This window comes from Perca fluviatilis, chromosome 5 (assembly GCF_010015445.1).
Source record: "Perca fluviatilis chromosome 5, GENO_Pfluv_1.0, whole genome shotgun sequence".
NCBI classification, from domain to species: domain Eukaryota; kingdom Metazoa; phylum Chordata; class Actinopteri; order Perciformes; family Percidae; genus Perca; species Perca fluviatilis.
In genome coordinates this window covers 30007015-30025593 of record NC_053116.1, presented here as the reverse complement: position 1 = coordinate 30025593, position 18579 = coordinate 30007015, and the positions used below count along the sequence as shown (strand labels likewise).

The following is an 18579-nucleotide window of genomic DNA, read 5'->3' as shown; positions in this document are numbered from 1 at the left end:
CAGACTGAGTGTCCATGAAATTTGCTGTGAATATTCATTGTCCTTTTAGGATGAATTCTGACCTTTCCTCTTGTGCCGCTATCAGTCTAAAATGTAGACAAGAAATATTAAAATCTTAAAGGCAGTGTTCTGCCATGAGATTTACTGAGCGCATTTATTCTCCTCAGAGGAGGAACTCTTTGCATTTTGGACACGCTATGAGCTGCCCTCAGGCCAAAACCAAAAACTTTGCACCAGAAATCATGCATTCAAATTTCCATGATTTTCCATGACAGTCATGCGTTCAGTGGGATAAAACCCTCAGATTTAAACAACCCCATGGCGTTTCCTCGAGTGCCCATTCTTGGCCAACTTACTGTAAGAATAGCTAGTTAAGTTCGTCCAACACTTGTTGCTCGATGGGTCTTGATCAGCTGCTAATTGCAGATGCAGTTTGTCGTTATTTATGACATTTAACCTTTAATCGCCCACTGCTCCACCCACTGGACATTAGCACTTTGTATAACTTTCAAAGGCTGCTAGTACAAAGAAAAAAATCATGAATGAATGTGTCAATGGATTAGACCTTCATTTTTCATTAATTTTTCCACTCATTGTGGTCAAGAACTCCCTGTCATAAAACTTAATCCAAATACAATGTATGGCAGAGGGTAAAACTGAAACCTTTACAAAAATGGTGTCTCACCAGTCACTACCTTCAAAGCACTCTTGGCTGTCAAATTATTTATTAAATCCTTGAAAACTTCAAATCTGTGAAAGGTTCTGATAATAATTCAAATATAAAGTCCATTGTTTAAATTTAGGTTAATTGTGTTAAATTGTTATTAAATAACACACACACACACACACACACACACACACACACACACACACACACACACACACACACACACACACACACACACACACACACACACACACATACCATAGACACATTCCCCTGCACCTGCAACTCTTTCTAAACGCAGCCTCCTCTCCGCAGCCCGTCCTCATGTGTGTGCAGCTCACGGTGGCACAGCCAGGTCACAAACTCCAGCCTAACCTGCTAATGGTGTTTGCATATGCAGCCTGCTCTCCACTGCCAGCTAGCCATTAATATGAATCACTCTCTGGAGGCCCCCCCAAACAAGCTGGCAATTTGTCTTCACTAGTGAGCCGCTGAAAGGTCTACATACGATATTCTCTGAGGTGAAAGGCGCAATTCGGAAGGGGCGGGGTGGGGTGTTATGTGGTTGGTTTCATACACTTGACAGGGGAAAGGGGGTGGGGGGTTCAATTGTTAAGTTATACAAGAGCACAGTTGTGTATTTTGTGTGTGTTAGTGTGTGAATGTATGAAGGGTGGAAATGGCTATCAGGTGGAAAATTGACAAGACAGACTGAATTCAGGACAGTAAAATGTTTTTTCTCCTTTCCGGCAAACAAGAGGGTTGTGAGATTGCATCACTTGCTCCCTGCTTGGTGAGAGCTCTGTTGAGCGCACTACTGAGCTCTATTATCAGCCTTTGCTAATCAAGTGATGGGCTGAAATTAAAACTGCGCATAGAAATGCTTCTTCAGAGCAGGGTAAGAAGAGACTATTCCCACAAATATTATGTTGTGGGCTTCAAATGTTCCTTCACAGTCTAGAGCGAGCTTAAATTATGACTATTAAGTACTTAAAACCCTTATTTGATCATATTCAGACTGCGGTTTGATGTGTACTTCATCCCTCAGACAATATACGACAGTAGCTGGGTTAACACCCACACAACAAATGCCACTGCTCAGCTAGTGTGTGGCCTGTAGAGACCCAGAACAGTTGCTGTTGGGCGTTTTTGCCAAACGAGGAGAGTTGCAAAATAGACAGCACACACACAGACATACACACACAGCACGACCCAGTGGGACAGAAAGGCTTGCATCATGTTCTTTAGCATTTTCTCTTTTTTTCTGCTCTGGTGGTCCTCCACCAGCTATGTACTCTTTTTTTCCAGCGTCAGAGTAAAAAAAGGTAGTGGAGTGTGTGTAGTCCTGCCAGTGCTGCTGTAAACATGAAGACATCATAACCAGTTAGCTCTGCAGTCCTTTTGGGCGCCTGGGTAGCTCACCTGGTAGAGCACCTGCCCATATATAGAGGTTCACTCCTCGATGCAGCGGCTGCGGGTTGGACTCCGACTTGCGGCCCTTTGCTGCATGTCATTCCCCCTCTCTTTCCCTTTTAAAGTCTAAGTTGTCCTATAAAAATAAAGGCCTAAAATGCCCCAAAAAATATTCTTAAAAAAAAAGAAAAAATTAGAAGCTCTGCAGTCCTTTTGAAAGGATGCCATATGACAGAAAATCTTGATTTGTAAAGGAAAAATGAATTAATATGTGTACCTTAATGAGAAATAGATGTTGGGGATTAGGAAGGTACAGATTCAATTATTGGCAATTTATCAAAGATGTTTTATCAATATTAACAAAGAATATGTGAATATGTGTATTAATAACTTCATCAAATTGACAAAAAAAGGGGCACCACCCTGGAATCAGGGACCAATAACTGAACTGTGAAAACTGTCTCATAGGTGGTGTTCTCTTTGAAAATACAGATCTTAAATAATTTGATTAATTTATCTCATATTTATAAAGTGAACAGGAAGGGTGAAATTCGAGCACTGACCTGTTCAACCAGCTCTTACTACCACATATACACAAATAATCACAAGTGCTCTTTAAAGTATAATATAATTTATTTAACTTCCAAATTATTAATTGTTAATCAATAGTTATTCAATCAAAAAACCTATTTACTTGTTACAACCACAACAAAGGCAAAAACAATCAAACAAAATGTGGTGTGTGTGTGTGTGTGTGTGTGTGTGTGTGTGTGTGTGTGTGTGTGTGTGTGTGTGTGTGTGTGTGTGTGTGTGTGTGTGTGTGTGTGTGTGTGTGTGTGTGTTAGAAAGAGGGGGAGGTGACGAGATCACGTGGATAGCTAAGCCACGTGAAATCAAGATGGCAGATGAAACACTGTGAGGTGTGGGGCCCCTTTGTAGTTTTTAGCAGGATTAGCACAAGGCACAAAATGGCTACTCGAGGAAAATACACAAATGGGCTATTTAACCCCAAGATGGCGGGTTGTGAAACTTGCTCGCAATACCACGTGACTATGGGGTGGCCGTCAGCTGATCTGTGTATGTGTATGCGTGTGTCTTAGGTTAGTGTGTAAAGAGGAAAGCAAAGCACACTTTAGAGATTTTCGAGGAAGTGATAATAACCAATCCTCTCGTTCACTCAGGACTTTAACCTAACTTGACGACATGGCAGGGGTCTGAGAAGTTATCTAACGAGGGGAATGATTATTATACAGCCTCTTGTGGGCCAACAGCTGACTTCGCGTGGCAATAATAACCGATCCTTCTGTCTACACAGGTCCACGAGGTAACGGTCTCGTTATGTTGCGGTGCCGTGGTTTGAGTGACGAACGGAAGGCTTATTAGCGCGCTTGTACAGTAACCAACTTCTTCGCGGCGGGAGATAGCAGTGTAGCATTACAGTTTCAATAAGCTACAGTATCAAACACAACATATATCAACAAGTACCGTGATCCAGTACTTTCACTGCAATAAATTGGACTTGGTGGTCACAATCATATTAATAGTAAGACGTGCAACAGTAGCACTTATTAATTAATCACATTCAATGTCGTAACAAGCTGCAGCAATACTGGTTACTGACATTAATAACACACACCTATATTTCTCTGCCCAGAAACTTTAGCCTCCTTACTGTGTGTGTTCCCATTTGTTTGGTCCCATAGATGCTCCACGGTAAACAAAACGGATCCGTCTCACTTGTCAGTGATTCACGGAAACGTTTTTCTCCAAAGGCAGCGAAGAATCAGTTCAGTCGACTCAACAACAAAAGCGCTGTCCCTGTTGTCCGATTTCTTAACGTTTTCTCTTCTGCAGAGATGAAACACTGATGCGTGTTTCCACAGGATCCAGGGTGTTCCCATAACACCAAAAATAGTCCACTCGTCCGGAAAATGAAGTTATTAATTAGAGTACAAACGTTTGACTGCATGCCTTCATTCAGCAACGATGATGGTTGCAATTGAAAAGCACAGAGGAGAGCACCCTTTTGCAGCTTTCACGTGCAGTGGATTACAATGAGAAGTGGGTGACCAGAGTATTTATATCCCCAATCACCTGGGCACGGACCCCTGCTGATTTTAGAGACCCCGGCCAATAGGGAATCAGAGTTCTTGGAGGTGACGTGTAGGTGTGAACTACAACATTTGTAGTTTTTAGACCTCTGGCCATCTTTTCTCATGGAGGTGTGACTTTTAGGCTTTTACAGTTGCACGGAGGCCACATTCTCTTTGTTTGAAAAGGGCGCTCAGGCCACATGTGGGACATGAGGTTTCCTTTGTCTCAGAGGTCACATGCTCTGAGATCTTTGTTTAAAAGATAGTGTTTAACCATACTGCTCGGTTCCCAACATAGAGAAATAGGGAAGCATCTGCTTGAATAGAAAATATTACAAATGTGGTGGGAAAACCAAGAAAAATTGCATTTATGACCCCACATCAATACAAATGTTCCTGTCCAGTTATGAAAGAGTTATGAAATGATCACCTCTTATGAAAGAGGTGATAAAATTACACAGACAGATGATGCAGTTCCACAGTGTCGTTATATAACACTTGCTCGCACCTCAGCTATAAAAGCTTCCATGTCAACGACAAACAACCAGGCAGCCAAGTCATGGTTCACCATGGTCACTGCTGTGCTGGCAACCCATCTGACCAGAGAGAGACTTCTAATGAGCTCGCTTCTCAAAGGCAACGCAACATACCCGCAGCTCTGCCAGCAACACAACTGTTTGTGTGCAGCTTCCTGAAATGAATTGTTGATTAGTTGGGGAGGTTAGAGAGCACAGATGACAGATTTCTGGTCGGCTTAGTACCTTTAGTGTAAAGGATGGAAAAGGATGTGGTGTCCAAGTAAGAATAAACAGAAAGCAATAAGATTTGCAGAAAAGTGAGTTGCTGGTGAAAATGCCTGAACGTGTCATCAATCTAACTCTAACAATGTGGTGATGTCATCTCACTTTTCCTCCAACTGCGATTCAACTTTTTTTCTACAATATCCTTGATGAAAATGTCCTTATACCACTGAGATAGTTCAAACTGTATGAGAAGCAGGTGGAATTATCTCAACCCTACTGGAAAAATCCCATGAAAAGACTACCATCAATGAATTTAAACAACAACAAAAAAATAAGTATAGTCCTCATTTTGACTCCATTGTTGTCCATAAACAGTTGCACATTAAAACAGTTGCACTGGGTGACATGTCCCTTCATTACCATAGATACACACATACTGTAGTTTATTTTCAGTCAATCCCACGTAATCCATCCTGCAGCCATCAATTCTCACTAGATGACTAAATGTCTATTAATCTGCCACTGAAAATAGTCCCCACATGCACTATTTACTCCTGTTTTTACATTACATTACATTACATGTCATTTAGCTGACACTTTTATCCAAAGCAATTTCCAATGAAGTGCTTTCAACCTTGAAGGTGCAAACTCCAGACAACAAGTAAGTGCAAGTACATTAGCTTTAAATAAGCAAAACTACAAAGAGCCATATGAAAGTGCAGCTTTAATAATATGTATATATATATATACATATATATATGTATATGTATATATATACATATACACATATATATATATATATATTTTTTTTTTTTTCTGTTTGAGTAATGTTTGCAAAAAAACTACAGAGCCCAGCTGCTTTAGGAAAGCCTTTTTTTAAATTAAACTTTATATTTGTTGGCTGTTTTTAAAGATTTACATCTTCAGTAGGAACCAATGGGCTTGAGGTTTGAGAGGCTTGAGAGAAAGTATTAAGAGACAGACATACCCATTGATGGTTTTGGTCTATAGTTAAGCCAATTTCAGAAGAAATGCTATATCTAAAAAAAAAAAAAAAATCTTTTGGTCTTTTTACTGAGGCTACATACTTGAATTCCTGCTTTTTCAATATGTTACTAAAATGAAACAGATGCAGACACTCACGCAGTCCTCATACATATTGCTTACTGCTGATGCAACACAACCAGTTTACCAAATACAACATTAGTCAACCAGAAATAGAGTTTTCTCTACTGATTAATTATCTTAAGAGCTGTTCTGTTTCTGAAAAAAAATATCTGTATGTTATATTTAAACCACTAATCTGCATGTAGTGATTCATATATGCTTCACATTTGTGCCACAGAATAGCATTTTGCATAGCAGTTTAAAGTGCTCATATTATGCTCATTTTCTGGTTCATAACTGTATTTGGAGGTTGTACCAGAATAGGTTTATGTGGTTTTATTTTCAAAAAAACACTATATTTTTTATGTACTGCACATTGTTGCAGCTCCTCTTTTCACCCTGTGTGTTGAGCTCTCTGTTTTAGCTACAGAGTGAGGCATCTCATTTCTGTTCAGTCTTTGTTGGGAGTCGCACATGCACATAACTAGGTAAGCAGTGCTAGCTTGTCAGTTGCAGAGAATGTGGGCATGCCACGATATCAGATAGGCGAGCATTATAACGTGTGTTACAAACTGACGAGAGTTTGTCATGGAAGTAAAGGCTGGACTACAGTAGAGCTGTTTGGAGCAGTTTATGAACAGTATTTTCCATAGGAGATGGTAAGTCCCTTTGAGAGATGGTAAGTCCCCCCTGCAGTGGTTACTGCAGGTCACATCCAATCTTTTATCTGTGAATGTGATTTCATTTTTACAGACTTTTGATTCAACCAAATCTACCTTTATCTAAACAGCTCATACCACTGATGAATAATGTATAATGACAATGTTTTTCAAGAGGTCCTTCAGTGCCCTTTTGGTTTTCAGCCTAATTTGCAGTTGCATTAGCCTGGTGTGACTTTGCTCTTATCTTTTATATGATTTGAGTGTATTTTGTCAGGTTATGTAAATTGCTGGCCTTTGTTCTTTTACAGCTCTTGTATTTGTCACAGAGCTGCCTTCTAAACCTCTCGCAAACATATCTGTATTCTCAGTGGGATGCCATCTTTAGATAAAGGTGGTCTATGTTAGTGAAATTCCTTTCTTTAGGTGCTGTAGCCCTGGCGCCAGCAGCATTCATTAAGACTAAATAAAATGCATAATGAGAGAAGTAAATAGGTTGTTTCTTGAATAGTTAACTCCTTGTGCCGAAGGCTCTGAAGGATAAATACAGTAAAAATGTGCCCTGATTTAAAGGATGTGTTATTAATGGTCTTCTTTCTAACGCAGTGGGGAAATATTAGTGAGGAAATCACAACTGGAGGTCATTAGAGAAATGTTTGCATCTTCAAATTGCATTGAAAAATGAGGCCAGAGCATTTTCAAATATTAGATATGCATGCTGTGCACCATGTCCTTCAATGCTCTGCTGGCTTTCAGTTCCATTTGTAGTTGAAATTATTAAATTCTGTTCTCCAGCAAGTAAATTCTAACAATCGTGCACAACTAATAGATCTATTTGAGGAGTGTTGGGTTGAAAGAAGCAGAGTTTAGTTTTTTTGCAGCACTATCTGCTGAAAGACATGCACATCTGCAATTAACTAAGACTACTATTTTTCATCCATTCTTAATCTTAAATACACCACCACTCTTTCTTTGATACATACATCAGACAAAAGAGCACAAGTCTAGCTCTTATGTTTTACTGGCTCACCTCCAGGCTTTCACTAATAATACTGTTTTGTGAACTGATGGCACTCCTGTCATATTGTCTCAGACAGCCTCTCTCTGGATCCTCGGGGATAACATATTGTAGCCTGGCCGCTTTGCCTTTGGATGTACATTCATAAAATGACTGACGTTGAAACAACATATGTGCCCGGAGTACACAGAGGTTACGCTCGATAAGCAAATATACTCTACTTTATTTTGGTTTCATTTACAGATCTTCTATTTATCAAGCGGAAAATAAAAATGCACTCCTTTGGTTTCAGCTCATCTGTTTGTCGGATTCTGTGGCATGATCATCAGTCTTGAGGAGATAGCTGGTGGACCGATGCAGAAAATATATTGAAATAGGTTGGATTGATAGAGATGTTCAGAAAACAGAGAAAACCCACCTTTCCATTCCCCTCTTTCATTTGTGTTATCATAGATGTTGTGTTATGGAACGTACATACTCCAGGAAGTGTCATGATTACATTTACAGTATCTAATGTTTCACAGAGCATAAACAGGCAACACGTTTTTTTATTTCCTCTTGTACTGCCATCATCTTTAAGTTTATTTTTTCAGCTTGCGTTCACTTGGCGTGTGTTGCCCCCTTTTCCTTTTTGTCTGGGACCCAATGAATGTGGTCCCTTCTGCCTTCACTTCAGCACACTTTACCTTGCTCCACTATTTGAAGCTCTGTTATTGCCAGGTTTTGAACTGCCATGCGAGTTTTACCATGCACAATGCTTGTGTCCCGAGCTTCGCCTGGTGTGAAATTGTCAGAGCCATAGGCCACATTTCAACACAGGGTTTTTGTACCCTGTGTTATGTAGAAAGCCTGTCAATGGACTGGACATATTCAAGCATACTTAACTTATCATTGTTTAGTGCTGCTGCCTATGATGCAGCCAGCCACAGTCTTTCATTTTTGTTCCATTTATGTTGCTGTTGTCAACCTAAAAACATAACCCGTTTACAGAGATATAAAGCAAAATATAATTGTTAGATTTTTGCTAGATTTTTGTTGATTTTTATGCTACTGTATAATCACACTACATCACATTTTATATGACATTATGCTCTCTTAACCCCACAATAATTATTTGACAGCTATAATTACCTGTTACTTTGCAGGTTAAAAATACAAACGAAACATCAATTTATAAAATATGATGCATTGTTAGATTAAACCCCTCATCAGTGTATACATATTTGAAATAACCTTCACTTTGACCAGCTACAATATTAAAATCAGTTCACATCTTAATTCATCAGGAGTAACAATAAAATAATATATGTAATTATATAATATTCTGTGAAAAGTGCCATCCTGCAGTATTTTTACTTTGGATACTTAGGTACATTTTGCTGATCATACTTTTACTTTAATGCCAATACCAGTGGTTTTGTAAGTTTTAGCCAGTTTACCACAAATCACATACACTTTACATGCATGCTTTTCAAATGAATCTGTACCTAAACTACATTATCATGCAGCAGTAATGTAACATTTACAAGAAAAATGTAGACTTGATGTTCAATGTAATGATTACACACCTCAAGCCAGTTTCAAGAGCCTGTGTATTCATTTTCATATTGTACAGAAATGAGTGTAAAACAATGTCGGCATCCAAAAATGCTCAGTAAACATTAAGGCCTGAGCACTGACTACTGGCAGTCAGCGAAGGCTGTATTGAAACTGAAGGAATTATGATTATGCGCACTGCTTCAAAAAGTCACCAAAATTTGCACATGCATCAGGACTCGTGAAATTTTTTTTATTTTAAGGGTTTCGTAAATAGGTGTGCAAAAGTGGCTCGCTAGCGCCCCCTACACATTTTCGTAGTTGAACCCCCCTCCTTTAACTTTAACGTAGACTAATTACGCAACGCTACTTGGTGGAGACCAAAACAGAGCTAAGAAGAGAGTTAATATTGGACTTAAAGGAGAACTCCGGGCAATTTTTACGTTAATCTTGATCGCTATATGTATATGAGTACTGTCGATAGCAAAAAAAACGAGCCGAATCGGTGCTAGCAACATGGAGCTGCTGCAGCTAATGCCGAGAGCTCCCACTCAGCTAAAACGGCAGTTATGGGGGCATAAGATAAAGAGTGTCTTTGTGCCTCTTAACAGACACAAAATGCAATTAAAATGTCTGTGCAACATGAACAGGGCCCTTACATGACAACAAGATGCGTTTAGCAACTTAGCCATTGTTTAAATTCACCTACCCTCTTAGCTGCTAGCTGCCGTCTGGGATGAGTGAGTGTGTTCAGCCAGGCTCCGGTAATAATCATCACGCAGCAGTTCCATGTGTATTTGTAGCATATATATCCATTTTGTGTGCTGTCGTTGGTGAATATGAGTCTCTGCAGTGGCGAATTGTGTGGTAGTTTCCTTAGCCAGGCTAGCAGTCCCGACCGGGCACTTACTTATTCTCCGCCTCCCTCGCCTGCCGCTGCCGACAACAATCCAAGGCGCCCGCTGGTCTGGTGGATGTCCTCCAGAGCGTCATGTCTTGCACGGCGAAATTTTGAAGTTTATTCCCCCTCAAAAATAGGTAATTGAGCACTGTAGTGGTTATGATCATATCAGAGACTATGTAACTACATGGAAACAGACCAAATGATGCCTGTTTCTTGTAAAGTAACTAGCATTACAGAAGGCTGTAGCCTTGCGCTGAAGCCCCGTGGGAATTCAGTTGTAGCAGGAAAAGGTAAACAACGGAGCGTAGTGTGTGAAGAGTGAAGAACGGAGGTGTTCACAAGGGAAGAAGATGGGAGTAACGTAACTATGGAGCTAGAGCTAATCTTCAGTAACGCTATTCGTAATAGTATTACAAGAAACAGGCATCATTTGTTCTGTTTCCATGTAGTTACATAGTCACTTATAGGATCACTTCAGTGCTCAATTACCTATTTATGAGGGGGGAATAAACTTCAAAATTTCGCCGTGAAAGCATGAACTGTCCTCTGGAGGACATCCACCAGACCAGCGGGCGCCTGTGGATTGTTGTCGGCAGCGGCAGGCGAGGGAGGCGGGGAGGAAGTAGAAGGATGCCCGGTCGGGGCTGCTAGCCTGGCTAAGGAAACTACCACGCAATTCGCCACTGCAGAGACTCATATTCACCAACGACAGCACACAAAATGGATATACTGTATATGCTACAAATATAAATGGAACTGCTGCGTGATGATTATTACCGGAGCCTGGCTGAGCACACTCACTCATCCCAGACGGCAGCTAGCAGCTAAGAGGGTAGGTGAATTTAAACAATGGCTAAGTTGCTGAACGCATCTTGTTGTCATGTAAGGGCCATGGTCATGTTGCACAGACATTTTAATTGCATTTTGTGTCTGTTAAGAGGCACAAAGACACTCTTTATCTTATGCCCCCATAACTGCCGTTTTAGCTGAGTGGGAGCTCTCGGCATTAGCTGCAGCAGCTCCGTGTTGCTAGCACCGATTTGGCTCGTTTTTTTGCTATCGGCAGTACTCATATACATATAGCGATCAAGATTAACGTAAAAATTGCCCGGAGTTCTCCTTTAACAATCACCAGGTTGCCAGACACATGACACCAAATGAATGCTAATGTTGTTCTGTGTCACTACTGTTTTATGTGTGAATAAGCAATACCATGAGAACTTTAATAGCTTATAATATGTCAGTGTTTACAGCTGCCCCCAAGTGTAAAAAAAAAAAATGAATGCAGCTTCAATGCTTCAACTTTCAAAAACTCTGCAAGGTATAATTTTTCAGGCAGTATTTTATTTCTTGTAATGGACTATTTTTACATTATTTTATACTATTTAACAATATGCTATTATAATTTTATTTCAGTAAAGGATTTGAATTTTGGACAATCAATGTTGGTTTTTCTGTAGTTGTTCCCCTGTAGAAATAAAGCATCAAATACAACCCAATGCTTTGAAACTACTGTCATGTTGGTTTTGTTCCTCTGAGATAACTCTGAATCTGATGCTCTGATGCTTTTGTGCATCAGGTTCATACTCTGGACATGAAGCATGCACTCAGGGTCTTCAGTAGGCTATAGCTGTGCTTGTTAGCCTAATAACAACAGCAGTTCTAGTGTCTGGTAATAACTGGGACCACTATGAGTCTCCAGTTGATGAAACCAACTAAGCCCTGTACAGGAGTCCACTTATTAGGAGAGACTCTGGAAAATATTTTTTTGTTACTGCAGTGAAGGCACAGCGCCTGTCTCCATAATGGCTGGGTGGGCTGCTAGTGAGAATTTTGCGCCTTGAAGTGCCACTGAATATGCAGTCTCTGCTTTGTTTTCCCATGAGCACTGAGCAAACATGCTGTCTGCTCTACCTGCATTGGCTTTCCCTTCCGGCTACAAACATTTCTGGAAGTTGTAATGCTACCTTGGCTGAGGATTTTATTTGTGTAATGCGAGGCATACTGTATCTTAAAAAATACTTTGATCCTAAAATATGCTGTGTTGCTGATAAGGAAGGAAGTTAATTGAATCTCTTAATATTTTTGCCAATCTCTGCTGGCACTCTCTCAAAGATCCAGGCTGTGCACCTTATTTGAACTTTGAAACTTTATCATTTATGCACAGTGCTCAATGTTCACAAGTGGCGATGAAACAAGGGGCACCCCAAGCTCAGAGACAAGGTCCAAATGTTTCAATTTCACCACAGCATAAGCAATTAGCAAAGCGCTGATTAGTGCGCTCCCGCTACATTCTCTCTCCTTATCTGTGAATCTCCCTGATCCCTCGTGCCAGCGGGAGATGAATATGTGTTCAATGTCCTTGGATTCCTGTCTTATAAACACCATAGGCGGTGAGCACTATTTACTGGTGTGCATGGCAGGCAAACAGCCGGCTCCCTCTCCTGCACAGTTCGTCCCGTGGGGCCAAACTCACCTTGTTACCCTTTTAATTAGTAGGCGCAGTTAATAGTGCCGGCCGCTTCTGCCACCTCAGCACCGACTTCAAGAATCTCTCCAATCGATAGCAAGGAGTCCGACTGAGACAGGGAGTCGAGGGAGAGAAGAAAAGCAGTTCAGGCACATTCATGATGGTTTGTGGAGAGAAATCAAACAACATACTATTTTCTTTGAAGGAAACTTTTGGGTGTATCAATATCTATTCTTTCTCTTTCTTCCTTGGACATTTAAAGGGATAACAAGATCTCTGGGTTCCTCGTGCACATTCCTTCTCGCCCAGTTTCTCTTCTCCTCTCTCACATTTCCTCTCCCTCGAAACTTAATGTTATCAAAAAGCTAAGGGTTTGCTCGGCAGATTCTATTGTGTCCTTATAAGCTTTTATTCCATCCAACCGCTCGCCCCCCATGCTCATTTCTTTTCTTGTTTTGATTTAAAGATGCAGTGGAAGTACTTAGCATTTAGATGACATGCTGCTGGAGAGGTGTGATGATCAGCGCCTCTTCAGAGGACTGATTTTCTTCGACAGCAGCAGGGCTGGTCGGCCGGTCAGGCAGACAGAGCGACAGATCGCAGGACGACAGGCTGGGCGGGCAGCAGAATACCAAGTCCACCTCGCTGCTGCAGAAAGCCTTGCACAGCAGAGAGGAGAGCAGTGGCTGCTGGGAATGCCAATGCGCTACCCAGACAGCCGTTTCGCCTTGGTTCCTCTGATTGGCTAAACAGACCATTAGCTTCCTGATTATGATTAGCCAAGTCATTATCTACACAAAAGGGGCTCATTCACCAATATTAAGAAGGCAAGGGAGCTGTTTTCTTCCTTCGGTCAAGGGAAAAACAATGTTTTCATGTGTTCTCTTAAGATGAATGTAGGAGGCAAGAAGTTGTTGTTCACAGAGAAACAAAGTGAAACACTGTTTATCACCCTGCCCTACAGGTAATGTGATAACACTTTGTATCTGTGTGATGCCATTGATGGAAGAAAGGAAAGGTCTCTTAATCGTTAACACAGATGATGAGGTGGCCATTACTTGCTCGTATTTTGTGGTCGAGGAGAGAAGCGGCGTCCTCAGAGGTCATAAAAACTGGGAGAGAACAAAATAACCTTCAGCTTCCATCGCCTCGCCTTAGATATAATTGGAAGACATGCCATCTGTGCTTTTAAATGGACATATGCTGCTATGCCTCCAATATGCTGAGGGAAAGTAAGAGAGTAAGAGGGAAAGTAAAACATTAGTGAAGGCTGGCCCTCTGTTCCTCCAATACTGACCTTCTACTTTTCTTTTCCAGCCTTTGCCCAAGGAGCCATCATAGGTTGCATAGAAAACAGCAAGTATGTAAGTCTTTCATAATATATTTTATTTTAATTTGCATACTAAGTGTATAACCATGCTTCAGTTTACTTCAACATACAGTTAAAGCAACTAAAGACATTTTCATTGTTGCATCTTGAAAATAAAAACAAAAAAAAATTATTTTTAAGGAAATTTTTTTTAAAAAAAGGCAAATTTACATTTTGTTAAAAGGGTGTGAAGTTTAGACCTGAACCAACTCAGTAATACAGGGTGTGTATTCACCATTTATTTTTCAGTACTGCTCTCACCACTGAGCTTAAATAAACATGATCCAGGACCTGGAGAAGACACAATGAGATCCCCCATTTCTCAGGATGCAGTCACTTTGATGATGCAAAAAAAGGGAAATCAAAAGGGGTTTTGGAAGTTTCGAAATGCTTAAGGATGGAAACTAAAAAGCCTTACTGTGGTTACATCAAAGGGAGAGGCTAAGTGTCCAGGCTTTCTTTTAGGACAAAGGTAGAAAACTGATATGAATGGGAGGATGTTCTTGACAAAGAATATCCCTTTCTAAATGCCATGGTACCAGATTCCTTAAATGTAGCTGGCTGCCAAAGTTAATATTGAAAGTTGGGCAGGTAAACCCAACTAAGGAGCAGGCTAGCCTAACTCTGCTGGCAGGTTAACTTTACTTCCACAAACATTTCTTTTCCCTGAAAAACAAGGAAGTCTAAAGATTAAACTAAATTCCCCTCCCAAGAACATTGACTGAGTATCTGTGAAGCTTTTACAGTCTGCAAAACCACAAGCATTTGGAATCTGCATGCTTTATGTCCCCTGGCCAATATTCTAAGATTGATTTTCCCTCTTCCACCGAGAAAACAAAATGAATCACGCACAATTACCAAGGACAGGGAGAAAGGGGGAATTGAGGGCGTCATAAATATTTATTTGCTAGCCCTGGGAATTTGTGCAATTCTGTGTGGATTTGCCAACTCATATTTAAGTGTCTGAATGATTTATATGGGCAGTCCAGGGTGTCACATTTGTCCATTGTCACTGTGAATCATTTATGTATTAACATTTATGGATTTATCCATATAACATATTCATTGCAAAGTTCTATTATCATTTAAATGGGTTTCTTGATCAAGTGATTGGCTAAATTAAGTCATTGGTTACAGAATTTCACAGGAGGTGAAGGCCACAAATGTACAACAAATAAAAAGCCTTTATTCTAGGGGATTTTATTTTCTTTATGTAAAAGAAATGATACGTAAGTGATATAATAAATGTATTAGCTTTCTCAAATGAAGGCCGAACATACATTTACAGTAATCTCTGTGCATATTTAACCTTAGTTTGTGTTGCAGTAGGCTTTATGTCAATGTGGTGGTATTCAATTCGGAGTTGTCTTAGGTCAAATGTTATGGAAATTATAACTACATTTGACCTGGTAAGATTACCATTGTGACTTTAATGTTAAAGGTTAGATATGTACGTAAGAAGGTGCATGTCTGAAAAAGGTTTATGAAACACCTGTCTTGTGATTTTACATCTTTTCCTTTCCTTTTTTCTCTATTCCAGATTCATTGACATCCATGCTACAAAAGGAACTGAGGCCAGTCACTACACCACAATATTGTATCCATATACCAACGAGACTCCCAAACTTTACACCAGGTTTGACCTTCAGTAAAAAAAAAAATTAAAATAATCCAAAGCTTTTCTAATCACCACAGTGAAAGACTCTCGACAGACACTTCTGAGAACTCTGAGAAGTCTCATGTGAAGAGCATGGTACACCATCGGCATTAAATCTTCACTGCAGCCAAATTTGTGGACACATCATAGAACAAAATCCCTGTGGGGAACATTTATCAACAGGGCGGTGGAATATTCATTGAAGTACATTACCTTTTTTTTGTCCTTGTAATCCAACACCAGGTCTGCAGGGGACGGCTCCTTGAAGATTTAGACTTGTCAGAAGGTTTTTCAGAAGTCGGCCCCTTCGTCTTGTTTACTATCCCCACTATGAAGCTGTCCAGGGTTATATTGCAGACAAGTTTCTTTAATGACAACTCGCTGCTAAAGAGTCATGACTTTACAGAGGTTGAGAAAGGCTGTATTGTCCATTGGATTCTTTATCTCATTTGGCCGGGTCAAAATCTCTGCATACACACACACAAAGGACGGAACATTGTGAAAAAGCATGAAACTCTATTGGAATGCCACAGAAGAGACGACAGAGATGAGTTGACTGTCTTTACTCAATGACTGAAGGTCATGATGGTCAAATGTGGACATTTTGGACGACTTAGCTTATAACTTATGTTTTTTTATGTGGTGCCAACATACAGTAGACTAGAAGAGTAGATTTTGTCAATGAACCTCACGCATCTTGTACACATCACTGGGAGCATTAAGCATATGTGGACCCCTGGCTCATTTTAATGGTCTACACTTTGTAGGTGCGTGCGTGCATGCATGTGTGTGCGTGCTTGCATCTGTCCATGTGTGAATATGTGTATACATGCTTGTGTGCCTGTGTGTGAGTGAGCGTGCACATCCAGATATACACTGTGAAATAAGTCATATTCAATGCATTATTCATACTCTTGTATATTTTTGGGACACACCCAGACCAGAGCTTACCATCTGGCAAGAGAAGCATTTGTGGTTTTACAGATGTTGGATCTCATTTAAATCTTCACGGATGAATCCTGGCTTTGCCTTTTCTTTTCTTTCATGTCTTTTATTTAGTACATAGATATATTTATATTGGGGGAAATATTATTAAAACTGGGGACAGATCTGCAGTATGTCACATAAGTTAAATTCTGTAATTAAAATCAATTCATGCGTAATTAAATGTATTCAGAATCCTTGTCTAAATTGACTATATTTTGATATGAAATGTTTTGGTCAGCTGGACATGCTATTTGCTGATTTCAGATGCTTGATATATTTGAAATTGTGTATATATATTCAATTAATGTATTTTATGTTCTGTGGGTCTCATTCCAAGAGGAAGTAAAGAAAAGGAGGAGCACAAGAGGCATTCTTCTGAAAGAAGTACAAGAGGTGGACACAATAACATGAATACCAGTTACTATAATACCAGATATTTCAAAAACACAGAATAGGATAAAACACTATCCAAATACCACAACCTAATAAGCTATGGTCTGCAAGATGAATGAACATCCTTAAGTCTAAAAAAATAACCTTCACAGAGGTAGTGTTTGTTGTAGGGCAATTACAATAGATTGCATAATATTGTACAGGTGTTCCTGTTAATATGTCTACACCCTGTTTTTTTCATTTCTTTGTACTAAAAAAATCTGTACATCTCCATCTTAATGTATGCATTTGAGTATATAAAGAGAGTGTCCGCTCCCCCGAGCTGCGGAGTGTGTATTTGGTGTGTGTGTGAGTGTTTTCCAGGTCAACAGTAGTCTGTGTCTGATTCCATGCTACCTTTATTTATCACTTTTTTGTTTGCACTTACCGTAAATACATTGCCCCTTTGATTTGAGCCACTGCCAATGCAGGAACTTCTGCTTCAGGGCAGTGGCAGAGTACATAGATCTGTATTTTAGTAAAATCTTATAGGAACATAAACAACAAATATCTGGACCTCTACTGGTCTAAAATTGTCAACATCTGACAGTGGGTGAGCGTTTCTGCAACTTCTAGCACTGAGCCGCTGACTCCCAAACTTTGATGCACGGTGGTGGAGGGACTATCTAGAGCCCCAAGCTGAGGGAATGTCCTCAAATTGTAAGGACTGTAAATGCCTTTTGTGGTCCTCAAATGTGTATATATTAATATTTTATACTTTTATGTCACACTGTCCTTGTTTTGAAAGAGGCTTTATTTGAAAACTGCAATACTACAAGCCAATTATTTTTCTAACAGGGACACAGCAAGGGTATCTAAGAAAAACTGGAACAACTATAAAAGAACAAAGTTTTCTTGTGGTAGACTCAAATGAAACTGGGTAACACTTTCTATGATGCCCATGTGTATGATGCATTATAATGTAAACTACTGCATAATGCATTATAACAGCAGGATATTACATTGCAAGAGTTGCCCCATACCTTCATGTGAGGGATAATCTACAATAAGGTGTGCAAGATTAAAGAATAACATAAAGTGCAGGTATGGAAATACAACGCACAGTGTGGAGTGCGTTCTTTTTCTGAATGATGCATCATGATCATCATGCATCACTTCTTCATTGGCCGCGCTTTCCAGGAATACAGTAAATATGTATTCTGACTGAAAATATGTTTTAGTCGAAAACTTGTATCGCCACAATCTTGGATATCTATGGAATAAAGTGGAGTTAATGTTATTTTACTACTCCAACAAGTAGAAGCCAGTGTGTAGTAACCACTGAGCCTTCCATCTATAAGTCATTTAGAAAGGTTATGACGGTGCTATGTCAGACCTTAAAGAAATCATTAGAAAATAATTAGTCTATATCAACGAAGTTCCACTTCCGGGATTGCTCTGTTGCCGCTGGAAATTCCACCGGATTTCACTCTTTTTTGCCGAATGTCCGTTACCTTACGCTTTCTTTGTGTTGGAATTTTAAACTCCGGTCGATTTATGAGGACTACGGTTAACTGCTCCTCA

The 18579-nt window shown here is 39.9% G+C and overlaps 1 protein-coding gene across 6 annotated transcripts in view; it reads left to right on the top strand.

Moving 5' to 3' along the window:
• Positions 1 to 17352, top strand: part of tafa5l (TAFA chemokine like family member 5, like) — a 57700-nt gene extending 40348 nt beyond the window's left edge. For 3 of the 6 annotated variants that reach the window (XR_005639345.1, XR_005639347.1, XM_039801583.1), the window contains 2 exons: positions 13928 to 13970; positions 15520 to 17352. Coding sequence is in view for 2 of the 6 variants with exons in the window: in XM_039801583.1 (XP_039657517.1) it covers positions 13928 to 13951 (24 nt within the window). In the remaining 4 variants the exon portion in view is untranslated. Of the gene's footprint in view, positions 1 to 13927; positions 13975 to 15519 lie in introns of all 6 variants that reach the window. The other 3 variants (XR_005639344.1, XR_005639346.1, XM_039801582.1) reach the window with 1 other exon arrangement.
• Positions 17353 to 18579: the final 1227 nt, after the last annotated feature.